At 44.4% G+C, this 14749-nt stretch overlaps 1 protein-coding gene across 1 annotated transcript in view; it reads left to right on the top strand.

Annotated features, from left to right (window-relative positions):
- The first annotated feature begins 4066 nt into the window (after positions 1 to 4066).
- The window catches only part of LOC139370395 (serine/threonine-protein kinase N1-like), a 55201-nt gene continuing 44518 nt past the window's right edge, over positions 4067 to 14749 (top strand). The window contains exon 1 of the mRNA XM_071109844.1: positions 4067 to 4818. Coding sequence (XP_070965945.1) covers positions 4738 to 4818 — 81 coding nt within the window. The 5' untranslated portion in view covers positions 4067 to 4737. The remainder of the gene's footprint in view (positions 4819 to 14749) is intronic.

The following is a 14749-nucleotide window of genomic DNA, read 5'->3' as shown; positions in this document are numbered from 1 at the left end:
GTCCAGAGTAGTGATGTTGGACAGGCGGGCAGGTGCAGGCAGCGATCGGTTGAAGAGCATGCATTGAGTTTTACTTGTATTTAAGAGCAATTGGAGGCCACGGAAGGAGAGTTGTATGGCATTGAAGCTTGCCTGGAGGGTTGTTAACACAGTGTCCAAAGAAGGGCCAGAAGTATACAGAATGGTGTCGTCTGCGTAGAGGTGGATCAGAGACTCACCAGCAGCAAGAGCGACATCATTGATGTATACAGAGAAGAGAGTCGGTCCAAGAATTGAACCCTGTGGCACCCCCATAGAGACTGCCAGAGGTCCGGACAGCAGACCCTCCGATTTGACACACTGAACTCTATCAGAGAAGTAGTTGGTGAACCAGGCAAGGCAATCATTTGAGAAACCAAGGCTGTCGAGTCTGCCGATGAGGATGTGGTGATTGACAGAGTCGAAAGCCTTGGCCAGATCAATGAATACGGCTGCACAGTAATGTTTCTTATCGATGGCGGTTAAGATATCGTTTAGGACCTTGAGCGTGGCTGAGGTGCACCCATGACCAGCTCTGAAACCAGATTGCATAGCAGAGAGGGTATGGTGAGATTCAAAATGGTCGGTAATCTGTTTGTTGACTTGGCTTTCGAAGACCTTAGAAAGGCAGGGTAGGATAGATGTAGGTCTGTAGCAGTTTGGGTCAAGAGTGTCCCCCCGTTTGAAGAGGGGGATGACCGCAGCTGCTTTCCAATCTTTGGGAATCTCAGACGACACGAAAGAGAGGTTGAACAGGCTAGTAATAGGGGTGGCAACAATTTCGGCAGATCATTTTAGAAAGAAAGGATCCAGATTGTCTAGCCCGGCTGATTTGTAGGGTTCCAGATTTTGCAGCTCTTTCAGAACATCAGCTGACTGGATTTGGGAGATGGAGAAATGGGGAAGGCTTGGGCGAGTTGCTGTGGGGGGTACAGTGCTGTTGACCGGGATAGGGGTAGCCAGGTGGAAAGCATGGCCAGCCGTAGAAAAATGCTTATTATTCTCAATTATAGTATATTTATCAGTGGTGACAGTGTTTCCCTTCTTCAGTGCAGTGGGCAGCTGGGAGGAGGTGTTCTTATTCTCCATGGACTTTACAGTGTCCCAGAACTTTTTTGAGTTAGTGTTGCAGGAAGCAAATTTCTGCTTGAAAAGCTAGCCTTGGCTTTTCTAACTGCCTGTGTATATTGGTTTCTAGCTTCCCTGAAAAGCTGCATATCACGGGGGCTGTTCGATGCTAATGCAGAACGCCATAGGATGTTTTTGTGTTGGTTAAGGGCAGTCAGGTCTGGGGAGAACCAAGGGCTATATCTGTTCCTGGTTCTAAATTTCTTGAATGGGGCATGCTTATTTAAGATGGTTAGGAAGGCATTTAAAAAAAAAACAGGCATCCTCTACTGACGGGATGAGATCAATATCCTTCCAGGATACCCCGGCCAGGTCGATTAGAAAGGCCAGCTCACTGAAGTGTTTCAGGGAGCGTTTGACAGTGATGAGTGGAGGTCGTTTGACCACTGACCCATTACGGATGCAGGCAGTGATCGCTGAGATCTTGGTTGAAGACAGCAGAGGTGTATTTAGAGGGCAAGTTGGTTAGGATGATATCTATGAGGGTGCCCGTGTTTACGGCTTTGGGTAGGTTCATTGATAATTTGTGTCAAATTGAGGGCATCAAGCTTAGATTGTAGGATGGCTGGGGTGTTAAGCATGTTCCAGTTTAGGTTGCCTAGCAGCACGAGCTCTGAAGATAGATGGGGGGCAATCAGTTCACAAATGGTGTCCAGAGCACAGCTGGGGGCAGAGGGTGGTCTATAGCAGGCGGCAACGGTGAGACTTGTTTTTAGAGAGGTGGATTTTTAAAAGTAGAAGTTCAAATTGTTTGGGTACAGACCTGGATAGTAGGACAGAACTCTGCAGGCTATCTTTGCAATAGATTGCAACACCGTCCCCTTTGGCAGTTCTATCTTGTCTGAAAATGTTGTAGTTAGGGATGAAAATTTCAGAATTTTTGGTGGTCTTCCTAAGCCAGGATTCAGACACAGCTAGAACATCCGGGTTGGCAGAGTGTGCTAAAGCAGTGAATAAAACAAACTTAGGGAGGAGGCTTCTAATGTTAACATGCATGAAACCAAGGCTATTACGGTTACAGAAGTCATCAAAAGAGAGCGCCTGGGGAATAGGAGTGGAGCTTGGCACTGCAGGGCCTGGATTCACCTCTACATCACCAGAGGAAAAGAGGAGAAGTAGGATAAGGGTACGGCTAAAAGCAATGAGAATTGGTCGTCTAGAACGTCTGGAACAGAGAGTAAAAGGAGGTTTCTGGGGGCGATGAAATAGCTTCAAGGTATAATGTACAGACAAAGGTATGGTAGGATGTGAATACAGTGGAGGTAAACTAGGTATTAAGTGATGATGAGAGAGATATTGTCTCTAGAAACATCATTGAAACCAGGAGATGTCATTGCATGTGTGGGTGGTGGAACTAATAGGTTGGATAAGGTATAGTGAGCAGGACTAGAGGCTCTATAGTGAAATAAGCCAATAAACACTAACCAGAACAGCAATGGACAAGGCATATTGACATTAAGGAGAGGCATGCTTAGTCGAGTGATCAAAAGGGTCCAGTGAGTAATGAGGTTGGTTTGGGTCACGGCTATTTAGACTGCTAGCCGGGCCATCGGTAGCAAGCTAGCATAGGATGGAGGATTGTTTTTAGCCACCTCTTGCGTTTCCGTCGGTAGGATTAGTGAGGTTCCGTGTAGTAGAGGGGATCAATCCAATTCGCAAAAAAAAAATAGATATAGCTATAGAGGACCAAGAAAAAAGAAAAAAAAATATTGCAGATGTATTCCCCATAATATACTCCATCAAGCAATAGCCTGGAAACTGCCCAAGGTAAAATAAAATAAACACCTGTCCACAAGGAAATTTGATAAAAGACATGATGATGTAGGCTATGTTTATTTAGCCTGCTCATTACCGCTATCAGATGTAAGCAGGCTGTTTCTGGTGTGCATTTTCATAGCCTTTGTGTGATGTTTTTCACCTATCATCACCTATGACCAGGTGCTCCTTTGCTCTTCCGTCTGTCTCCCTCTGGCAGTGTCAAATTCTATGGTAAGCAAATATCCCATTTGCATGCCCTGCGATTTGTTGTAGTTTTATTCAGCTATAGTTTGAGTTTCTGCTTATGTAGTGATAAGGAGGCCAATAGGGAAAGGGGATAACTAGTCAGTTGCACAGCTGAATGCATTCAACCGAAATGTCTTCCGCATTTAACCCAACCCCTCTGAAGCAGTTGTTGTTGGGGGTTAAATGCCTTGCTCAAGGGTAGAACGGCATATTTTTCCACCTTGCCGGTTTTGGAAGTCGAACCAGCAACCTTTCAGTTACTGGCCCAACACTCTTAACCTCTAGGCTACCTGCTGCCCAGTACATCTCACACACACACACACACACACACACACACACACACACACACACACACACACACACACACACACACACACACACACACACACACACACACACACACACACACTTCTTCTGCACAACACTGTACCTCAGTTCGTCTTTGGCATTATTGTTATGTATTGACCTAATGGCTTGTTGGTGCCCCATTATGGCATTTGCTTAATGTAGGCTAGTATATAGCCACTATATATTTGGGTTTGTTTTCAATATTAGATAATGAGTTTACCTTGTAGATTTGTGATATTAAATACTTTACAGTCATATACTTTTGATTCTACTGTAACTGTACTCCATTTATCTTCTGGTTGTGATTACATGAGCACATTATTACTTGTAAGCAGAGTAATACCAATAACAGTTGTTTTGTGTCTGGCTACATTGCACATTTGGGATATGGGAAAGATAAGCAACAGTGTTCATTCGGAGAAGTTGTAAATGACAAATCCATGGTCTGGCAATGGTCACATGATACCTTGGGCGCGCTCATGCTACCTACCGTACACGTTGTGCCAGCGCATCCGCGCGCAGCTCCATCAGAAAAAAAGTGTAGCCTCTCGCTCAAGCCATCATCGGCAATGCGCGGACAGACAAGGCGATATTCCTCTGCCCTCCAAAACCGAACGAAGAGCAAACAACAACGCTTTTACCGGTGACACCCTTCGGTCATTCGGTACTTTGCTCGAGGGAAGCATACGGTCGTCTCGTTTGAAATAAGGCTTTTGTTGCATGTGATACTTGGGAGACTGACGCGTGTTTCACGGATGTTACTACGAAGACAGTTTTTCTGCCTCTGTAGCGTTTTATGTTAGCAATGGATCTCTATCCCTCTTCGGAGTGTTACGCGGATAGGGACGGAGTCGTGCCGTCTGTTCCCCTTGTGCTCTAGCTGTTGATAGCTAGCCTTCAAAGAAAAGAACAATGAGCTGAATCAAACAGTTTTGTTTCAAGCTTTTATCGTACTGATATTTTAAAGACACTCACCCGGGAACATTGTGTATTTGTTGAACGAACCATTAGTCAGAACAACTAGACTAACATTTTGGGATCACCAGCTTCTTTGGGCAGTTGAGGCGGCACAACAATGGGATTATTTTTGACCATTGGTTAAGAATTGTTTTTAAAAGTTCCTTCATCTCAGACAATATAGTGGTGAGGTTTTTGTGCAGAGCACATATTTGAGCGACAATTGATTGAATTGATAATCTAGCTGCCTAAATTCATTTGGAGTACTCCGGACAATCGCATATGTCCAGTTGGTCTGGTCTAGAACGGCATCATCACTGGAACACGACACAAAGAACGACGATGGCGAATGACTCGATACAAGTAAGTTGTTACGTTGCTGTTACAGTGTAATGACAACGGTGCTATAATGTACGTTATCAATAGCTGGGGTATCTACCATTAGACATCAATGGAAACTCAATGCGGTGTTCTATTTTCTATGGCTAAATAATCATTTATCTGCATTTACGACGATGCAGTACGCTCTTTGTGCTCTGTATTTTGTCAATACACTTGTGGTGTCCTGCATTGTAACCTTGGCATGTTTCCTCATTGGTTCCTCATTGCAGCCAAATGCATATGCGAGGAGCTCCTGGCCGGGCGAGCACAATACTGGGCGGGTGTTTGACACACACTTAAACACACAAACACATAAATACACACACATCCCAGTGGACCTCACCAGTTCTCAGAACCATCTTGAGTCTGAGAAGAACCAATAGCAGTCACAAGGTTCCCAACCTTTTTGGAATGGACCCTTTTCAAGAGGGGGGGGGGGGGGGGATATGTTTGTAGCAACAGTCGTTATTGCTAACTCATTTCTGACAGTTTGAGTAATGCGCTTCGACTATAGCAAGCACTTAGAATAATATTAAGGAGAATGTGAAATACGAAAAGGAAATTCACACCACTAAAGTGACTGACATTGAGCTGGGGTAATTTTGTCATTTAGACTACTTTACTTGACTGTATCCTGATGCAGGATTTGACAGAGTTGGTGCAATGATTTATGTATTTGAACATCAAGACTGATGTTCTTTACAGTGGGGGTTATGAACAACTCAGCACAGGTGTCACCACCACTCTCACAAAGACACTAAGTTCCTCTTGCCCCTGCTCTAGTTTAGTGACAAGTAAGCAGTCGGCCCTCTTTTTACCCCAACATTTACCTTGTGCGTGTCAGCAAGTCATGAACCCAACTCTGAAGTGTGTTGAATAAAGCTTCCTGTTTAAGTGCTGCTTTCCCATCTGACTGTTGATAAAGCTCTGTTACTTCACCCTTCTTTACTAACTAGTCTTGATGATGTCATCGAGTCACACTGCTTGCCACATGGGTTTGCTGTACTATTGAACATATTTTTTTCACACTCTGTTATCAGGGATGATTTATTCATTCACGTTTTCAAATCTATTCCAATTTCTCTCATTGGTTGGAACTTAAATAGTCTTCCCCCAAATAGGCCTAACTGGCTTACGATTCCATACTTTGCACCGTAGCCAATTATTTGTATAGCGACCGTACAAGATAATACTAGAAAGCAGTACCAGGCAGTCACCTCTCTCTCTCTCTCGAGGTCGGTTTTTCCCGTCTTCATAGCCTCGGCAGGTTCACACACAATGGAGGAGGGCACATCTGAGAGAGGGCAAGCTTGGGGGACTGACTCAAGCCACAGTGACGAAGTGGGAACTCTGGTTTGGAGGCACAGACAGGGAGCCATTATCCCCTCAGCCAACACGTACACTGGTCTGGTCTGGTGACTCAAACTGAAGACCTCTGCAGGTCTGGCAGTTGATCAAGTTTGTCATAATCAGACTCCAATGTCTTCAGTGGTGGGGAGGTTTAGCTTCTTCACAGCACACCTTTTTGTTTCCCACACAAACAGGAAGACTGATACAAAATAAGCCGATAATAAGAATCTGAACCTAAACAGTGTCACACTTCCTCCTAAAGGTCAGGGGGAACCAGAATGGAGCGGGGCACAGGGATGTTTGCTAGTGAGAGCAGACATTTTAGAAGGGAGAACGTTGGATTAAATATCCCTGAACATACATTCATCAATACTTTTTTCCAGTTTTGCATGTTCACACACACACTAAAGACCGACACTCAGGGTAATGCATATGGGATCGTTCACTTAAACAGCTGCATGACGTAATGAGACTACTATGCACATATCTCAAGCTTTTTCAGCAAGCCAAGGCCCTGTGGCCATGTAGGCAGACTCACACTAGCTAATGCATTAGGCCGTCATTGTAACATAAGAATTTGTTCTTTACTGACTTGCCTAGTTAAATAAACAACATGCTACCAGAGACAATGAGAGCCATGCTGTTCACAATTGAGTTGCTTAAGCTACTTCTTTGATTATTTTTATTTTGTATTTAAGAGGAATAGGCCTTATGCTCTCGATTTATAGGAGAATGGTATTTCCTTGTCGACTCTTATCCGCAGAACTTTTCTTGTTAACTGAGACATTCCCACGCACAGGACTGTGTCCTTACTGGCTGTCACTGACTGCCCCCATTTGATGTCCCTATTGGCTATCTTTGATCTCGGCTCTTGCTGGTCGACACAGTCCATGCACTGTTTTCTTACTGGCCACTGTCAGACAGTGTCTCCATGCGGTGTCTATGCTGGCTGTCTGTGTCCCACTCCCAGTAGCACAGTGTGAGTGTGACTGTGGTGGGGGGGGGGGGCTGTAAAGGGCATTATGCTGATGATGAGGTTCCATAGCAGCACAACGGCCCCCATTGTCCTGACTGCAGCGCTAGATCACATTCACCAATGCACTGTGTTTCCCCATCCTGTCCTGGTTGGACACACCTTCAGGAATAGGTTAAAGCAAGGCCCCATGGTGTGGCATCATGTCTGTGTCTGTTTGTTTTGTGTGGGAGTTTGTGTGTTTGTCAATGGCCCACAGGTCGAGGTGGAGTACTCACTTTTGTGTTGACATGCTTTCACGTGTGAGTGTGTGTTTGGGTAGATGTGTGTGTTGTTTGTGTAGATGTGTTTGCCTATTTGGGCCATCTGATTTGTATAGGGAAGCCCTAGTTTTGTGTGTGCATGTGTGTCCAATGTCCATACACGTGCCCCTGTGTATTTTGTCTTATGTCGCTCCCTGCCATCCCCTGGGCGAACATCCTGCCGTCCTCATGACCTCGCCCCTCTGTTGCAGCCCCTCCCTCCCCAGTCCCAACCTCATCCACAGTTCACACCCTGCCATGACATCACCTCTCCTCTTTCCTCTCTCCTTTCCTCTTTCTCTTCTGCTATACGCTGTGTGTGTGTGTGTGTGTGTGTGTGTGTGTGTGTGTGTGTGTGTGTGTGTGTGTGTGTGTGTGTGTGTGTGTGTGTGTGTGTGTGTGTGTGTGTGTGTGTGTGTGTGTGTGTGTGTGTGTGTGTGTGTGTGTGTGTGTCTGTCCACTCACAGGCAATGGAGCCTCTGATGGAACGTGGTCATGCACCAGCTGCTCTCTCCGTTCTTTCGCTGACTCCTCGTTTTTCCACACTGAGTATGGAGGGATGGGGCCTCAGGATCTTATCCAATGGGTATAATTAGATAACAGTAGTCTTTTTTTATTGGGATAGTTCAGGATTTTGGCAGTGAAGCTCTTTATCCACTTCCCCGTTCAGATGAACTTGTGGATACCATTTTCATGTCTCTGCGGGCAGTTTGAAGGAAGTTGCTAACTAGCTTCAGCGCAATGACTCGAAGACTGTCGACTTCGGCATTGCGCTAAGCTGTTCCCATAGACTTCTAGTCATTGCTCTAACGCTATTTAGTATTGGCCCGCGAAACTACTTCTAACTTTCTTCATAATGTTATCCACAAGTTCATCTGTCTCTGGGAAAGTAGATACATCCCAAACTATCCATTTAAGCACTTTTACAGCAGTTTGTCACTGTGTCGTTAGACATGTTCAGTGTTGGTTTTCCCACTGTTAGCCTATTTGTTTCACTTCAGGCCAGATCGTGTGACAGTGTGTCCGATTTTATCTTCAAAGGTGCAGGACGTTAGTTGCACTACTTCAGCAGAGTAAAGCTCAAATCAGACGTCTATATCCCAGATGGGATTTTTCATAACTGCTATGGATTGTGTACATTGCATGGTAGGAGGGGTATTATTTATTGAAGGGAAGTAAACATTGAAATTGTGTTTGGGTTGTTCAGTCAGGGCTGTAAATATGATTTTGAGTGTGTCACCCACTCAGTCCCCTGTCTACTCTTTGGCGATGAGGGTATAAATGACTAGGGAATAAGGCCTCTCTCTTTAAACAATCCTCTTATTTGAATCTACTACAGATCAGGTTACACAGATGACATTTAGAGAGAGGTTGGTTCACTCAGTGTAAAAGAGCCCAGTGTTTGTTCTGTGGTCGAATGAAAAAAATAATATATGAAGGTAAACATTGTAGAAAGATAATAATAATAATAATTGGATTCATTTCCTGTAAGATTATCTCTATTCAAGCCACTACAACTATTTTGAAGAATTCTCTCACAGTATCACACACACTTGAATATCCACCTGCCTCTGAAATGGGCGTGGCTTGAGTCAGTTGGGTGGACAGTCGGAACACCCAGAGGACAGGAGGCAGGTGTATCAAGTGTGTTACCTGGAGCTGTGCTGCCATGGCAATGCCTGTTGGGGGTGGATGAGCTCATAGTTTTATGCCTAGTCTACTCTGTGGTGTCTGACACACACACACACACACACACGCGCACTACCTGGCCCATTTACAGCAGATTAGAGGCCCCTTTGGGATGTCTTCCCATTCAGAGTCAATGGTGGGGTTAGTGGTTAAGGCGGGATGTGAAGCTACAGAGGCTTAAACACTCTCAGAGATGGGAGACAAGGATATAATGAGATGGGAGACGAGCATATAGTGAGATGGGAGACGAGGATAGAATGTGGTGGGAGACGAGGATGGAATGAGGTGGGGGGCGAGGATGGAATGAGGTGGGGGGCGAGGATGGAATGAGGTGGGGGGCGAGGATGGAATGAGGTGGGGGGCGAGGATGGAATGAGGTGGGGGGCGAGGATGGAATGGGGTGGGGGGCGAGGATGGAATGGGGTGGGGGGCGAGGATGGAATGGGGTGGGGGGCGAGGAAAGCATTAGATTGGAAGACCTTAAAAGGATAAGTTGCTTATGTAATGAATCATGATGTAATGTTTTTAAGCATTTTTATTACTTTACCACATAGTTCTTAAAGGGTTGTCAGTTGTGGCTAAAATCTATCATTGGAAATAACATGGAAGTGTGTCCATCCAGCCGTAACCTTCCCTAACTGTAATCCATCCAACGTAATGATTTGATAACTTCCCGTCCAACCCTCACTTCATACACCCTGTCATCCATTTTTGATTAGTAGAGAAATCCTCCCCACTCCCAACCCAAACCACATTTAACCGCCCGAAAACATGTTGATCTGCTCTCGACTCCTTGTTCTCATTCACTTCAACCATAATCTTATTTTCCCATGCGATTATGTGTGTAATTTGGTTTTGCCTGCCATCATACACATGCGTATCTCTCCACCACTCAATCTATAGACAGGATCTCAGCTGTCACGCAACACACACACACAATCACAAAAACACGCAAACCGTCACACACACATGCCTTGGCTAAGAAGTTAGTGGCCATGACCCATAACTAAACCTTGATGCTATATTTACTGAATAAGGATTCGACAGGAAATTGAATCAGAGAACCAGTGTCCTCATCCCATTTAACAAGCTTTGGTCTCAGACCCTAAAATAGACCAAACGTTGAACCAATCTCTTCCACATCCTCTTACATGGTCCACAAATTGTTTCACTGTGGATGTGTCTAAAATGGCACCCTGTTGCCTATTCCCTATAGTGCATCCTATTCCCTATAGTGCACTGCTAGGGTGCTATTTCAGATGAAGCCTTTGTCTGGCTGAACAAGTCCAACTACTATTATTAATCAATGTGTCACTCGAACCTCAGGGTCCATTCCTGCTGTGGTGTTGACTTGTCTCTGCAAGTCCGGGATTCAGTTGGCCACAGACCTGCTGAACTTGTCATGGAACCTGTAGCCTAACCTTAACGGTAACTGATGTGATGCAATGTAAAGTATCGGCCCCCAGCCCACACAGTGCATTCTGAGCCATAAGCTTAATTGATCTTTATTTCATAGGCTCTTTGCTCTACTAGGAGCTACAATGAACAATGCCATATGTAGGCTATTTTCTCTATCTTCCTAGTATTTGATAGCTCTCTTTTGCAGAGGTGCTCAAATATATGTTCCATGTTAACTCTGATGAAATGTGTCTCTCCGGCTTTCAGACCATTGTGCTGTAACAGCCCACAATGTTGCTGATGTAGTGCTGCTGTCACTGTGCTGTTCATTTTGAAGAGCCGTGTCTTCTGCACGGGGCTCATGCCTTCTGGCCCTGCTGTTTCACTCTCACGCTCTGACACACACACACACACACACTTGTATTCCTCCTGTGAGAGAGCTCTGCTATTCTCTGGCACAGTTGGAGCTCCCAGGCAGACAGGCAGTAGTTCTTCACAGTTGGAGCTCCCAGGCAGACAGGCAGTAGTTCTTCACAGTTGGCTGTTAGTCATGGTTCAGCAGCACCACGTTGCAGCTCGCCACTCTCCTGGAAACGAACCTCCTATCACTTACTGTACACACATCCATGCACGCCACACACACATGAATATGCCTGCCACACAAGGACTAGTATTTTCTACTTGTGATCCAGCTGTTATTGAGGAGTCTTTTAAAACAACACAAGGACCTAAGCCCAGTCGTCCAGCTGTGACCACACAGAAACAGGGTCATTCTAGGGGTCATTCTAGTTACAGTACCAGGGTCATTCTAGTTACAGTACCAGTTTAAGAGGTCCGTTAGTGTGCACAAGACACACCACTACCCAGCGTGCTGTGGGGCGCAGTGACTCGGCAGAGGCGGAAGAGAGAGGAGTGGGTTAGTGTGTCCACCCCATACAGTATTCTCCATACAAATACCATGATGTAATGTTTTTAAGCATTTTATGACTTTATCACATAGTTCTAAAGGGTTGTTAGTTAGTTGTGGTTAAAATCTATCATTGGAAATAACATGTGTCCATCCAGCCGTAACCTTCCCTAACTGTAATCCATCCAACGTAATGATTTGACAACATCCTGTCCCTTAGCAATCCCACCATCACTTCATATACCCTGCAGTCTATTTTTGATTAGTAGAGAAATCCTCCCCACTACCAACCCAAACCACATTTAACCACCCTGGAAGATGTCGATCTGTTCTCGACTCCTTGTTCTCATTCCCTTCAACCATAATGTTCTTTTCCCATGAGATTATGTGTGTAATTGGTTTTGCCTGCCATCATACACATGCCCATCTCTCTACCTCTCAATCTATGGACAGGATGAGTCTCAGCTGACACACACACACACACACACACACACACACACACACACACACACACACACACACACACACACACACACACACACACACACACACACACACACACACACACACAGTCATGCCTTGTTGTTTAAAAGCCAGTGGCCATGACCCATCACTACACCGTGACGCTGTATTGAAGTATCCTGCAGGACATTGAAGCAGAGAACCAGTGTCCTCATCCCATTAACACGCATTGGTTTTTGGCACGAAAATAAACCCATCTCTTCCACGCCCACTTACATGTTCCAGAAATGGTTAGGCTTTGCATGCATCTGAAATAGCACCCTGTGGCCTTTCCCCCACAGTGAACTACAAGGGTGTCGTTTCAGATGCAGCCTTTGTTTTAGTTTTTTGCCTGAACATAGCCTACTACTATTATTAAAGAGAGAATTATTATTTGGACATATAAATTAATTATATGTATCCCCCGTGTTGTTTAAAAAAAAATATATAGCTCTATGAATTTTGAGTGGTTACATTTCTCCAGGCCCATCCCTCAGCTTTCTACCAAAACAATTTGTTGTTTCAATGAAGGATTCTAGCTTTAACTAATGTGTCACTCAACCTCAGGATCCACTTCTGCTGTGGTGTTAACTTGTCTCTGCAAGTCCTGGATTCACTTAGCCACAGACGTCAGCCTAACATTTCAAAATGGTTAAACTTCATATTCATCATCTCCTGCACCACCACAACATCGACATATGTGATAATGGTTTATTTCTATGTTTGGTAGTAAAAAGCAGAGAGGAAGATGCATGTTTCCAACTAATTGGTTGATGTCATTGGTAACCCCTCCTGTTTTTTATTACAAAACATAGAAACGTGCCATTTTCACATATGTTGATGTTGGGGGTGGTTCCATTACTGAACTGACGTACGTTTCGGCCCCCAGCCCACACAGTGCATTTTGTGTCGTAGGCCTAATTGATCTGGAGTTCATCTGCTCTTTGCTCTACTAGGAGCTAACAGGAATAAAGCTCACTTTGCAGGGGACTAGTATTACTAGAGAACATTGGTTATGTAATTATTACCCCAGATTGTCCATTATTCCAGAGGATTAGTTTTATTCCAGGCGGGATTAGTTTTTTCCAAACTCCCCCCTATAATTCATTTTTTTTCTCTCTCAATAAATGAACCATTATCACGGATGCCTGGAGGTTTTTATTCTAGCCTTGAAGATATTTCAACATGTCCAGGTGATAACAGGCTACACTGATAACTCAAGCTTGGCTTCCAAGTTTAAACCATACCAGAACGTAATTTTGGACTTATTATCATAATCATTATTTTAGCGATCCGCACTAGAATTAGTCTTAAATGTCCTTCAGCCTGCACATGTGAGCTAAACAGCGCACTTGCACATGAGATGCATTTTCAGGCTATGGGTGAGACAGTGAACTGGTAATTTCTAAAAGTTTAGCTAAGTTAATGCTGCTTTGCGATCTATTAACAGCAAGGCATTGCATTAAAAAGGCACACAGTTTTTTTTTTTTTACTGAATCATTTGCCAATGTTAAATTAAATGGCACAAAACCTGTAAACAAAGGCATTCACTTTGAAAGTGGATACGTGTGGCCTTCATATATGTGACCCACCACCTCGATTCGGTCTCAGGTAGCAAAATATTTTTTTACATTGGATAAAGGTAGAGACTCAGAGCTACGAAATGGTACATCATACACTGCAGTTGAGGAACAATGGGAAAGTAATTCTGCTTTGAAAGTTGATAAACTTGTGATCCCACTTTTGAGGAAATGGCCCTTAAATGTTTAGGTATACCTACTGGAGAGCTCTTCTTTGTCTACACCTATTCAGCATTGTTCAGACCCTCTTAAGCCTTAGCCCCACCCATCTCTTTAAAGATTTGCATGCGAGGCCATGTGCTTAACAGGGTAAGGTAGTGTAGTAAACTACCAAAGATTTCAAGACTAAAAGTGGTGAAAGTAGTAGCCTACAATAAGGAAAACGCCATGTAAAAATACACTATCTAGTCCTTGGCAAACACATTTGTCACATTCACAAGATACAGAAGGTGTAAACGGTATAGTGAAATGGGTGGAGAACAGAAAATGATCAAATGTGTTAATATGAAAAATATAAGAGAAATCTATTGGTCTTGCAAATTTAATTTCCAGGCAGACTACAGAGTTTAATTTCCTCACTTGTTTCGCGCTCTGGTTTCCAGGTGAGCTTGCTCATTCCACCCACACTGCCACTCAGCCAGGCAGGTGCAGAACTGACTGATTAGGCGCTGCCAAACGTCACATCGATCGTTAAAATGTTGGGCGAATGTAGATCCAGGATATTGCAGGATATTGATGTTCATGAATGGGTTTTTCCAGACCCAAACGGGGATGTAGTGGAAGGTAAACTCTGTTTACGCACCTTTTTATTTGTGAAATAGCATTGACTCACCTTTTTGTATTTTGTTAATTATCGTTTACCCACTTTTTATTGCGTTCTCAGCATTGATCAACTCTCAGAAGGCGTCTTGAGCTGAGTTGTAATTGTGCCTACCTCTGGGAACGAGTGCAATCATGTTCGCCTGCTCCCCCGGATTTGCCTTGTTAGCAGCGCATTCAGTCACCACTCTGTCACAACGGGAAACTCCACCCACAACATAGGCCGAGCGGTGAAACAAACTACCTTAACCCAGACCTACACTGGCAAGTAGCAGAGACGCCGCTGACAGGGAAGTTTTTTAATATCCCTTGACTTCTGCCGTGTCAACAGAACCACTGACTCTTGGAGAATGAGTGTCAAACTGGTAAATAGTCGCTGATATTTCAGTCAGAT

The sequence above is a fragment of the Oncorhynchus clarkii genome, chromosome 17, assembly GCF_045791955.1.
Source record: "Oncorhynchus clarkii lewisi isolate Uvic-CL-2024 chromosome 17, UVic_Ocla_1.0, whole genome shotgun sequence".
Classification (NCBI taxonomy): domain Eukaryota; kingdom Metazoa; phylum Chordata; class Actinopteri; order Salmoniformes; family Salmonidae; genus Oncorhynchus; species Oncorhynchus clarkii.
Note: the sequence above shows the minus strand (reverse complement) of the source record. Positions and strands in the feature narration are given on the sequence as shown.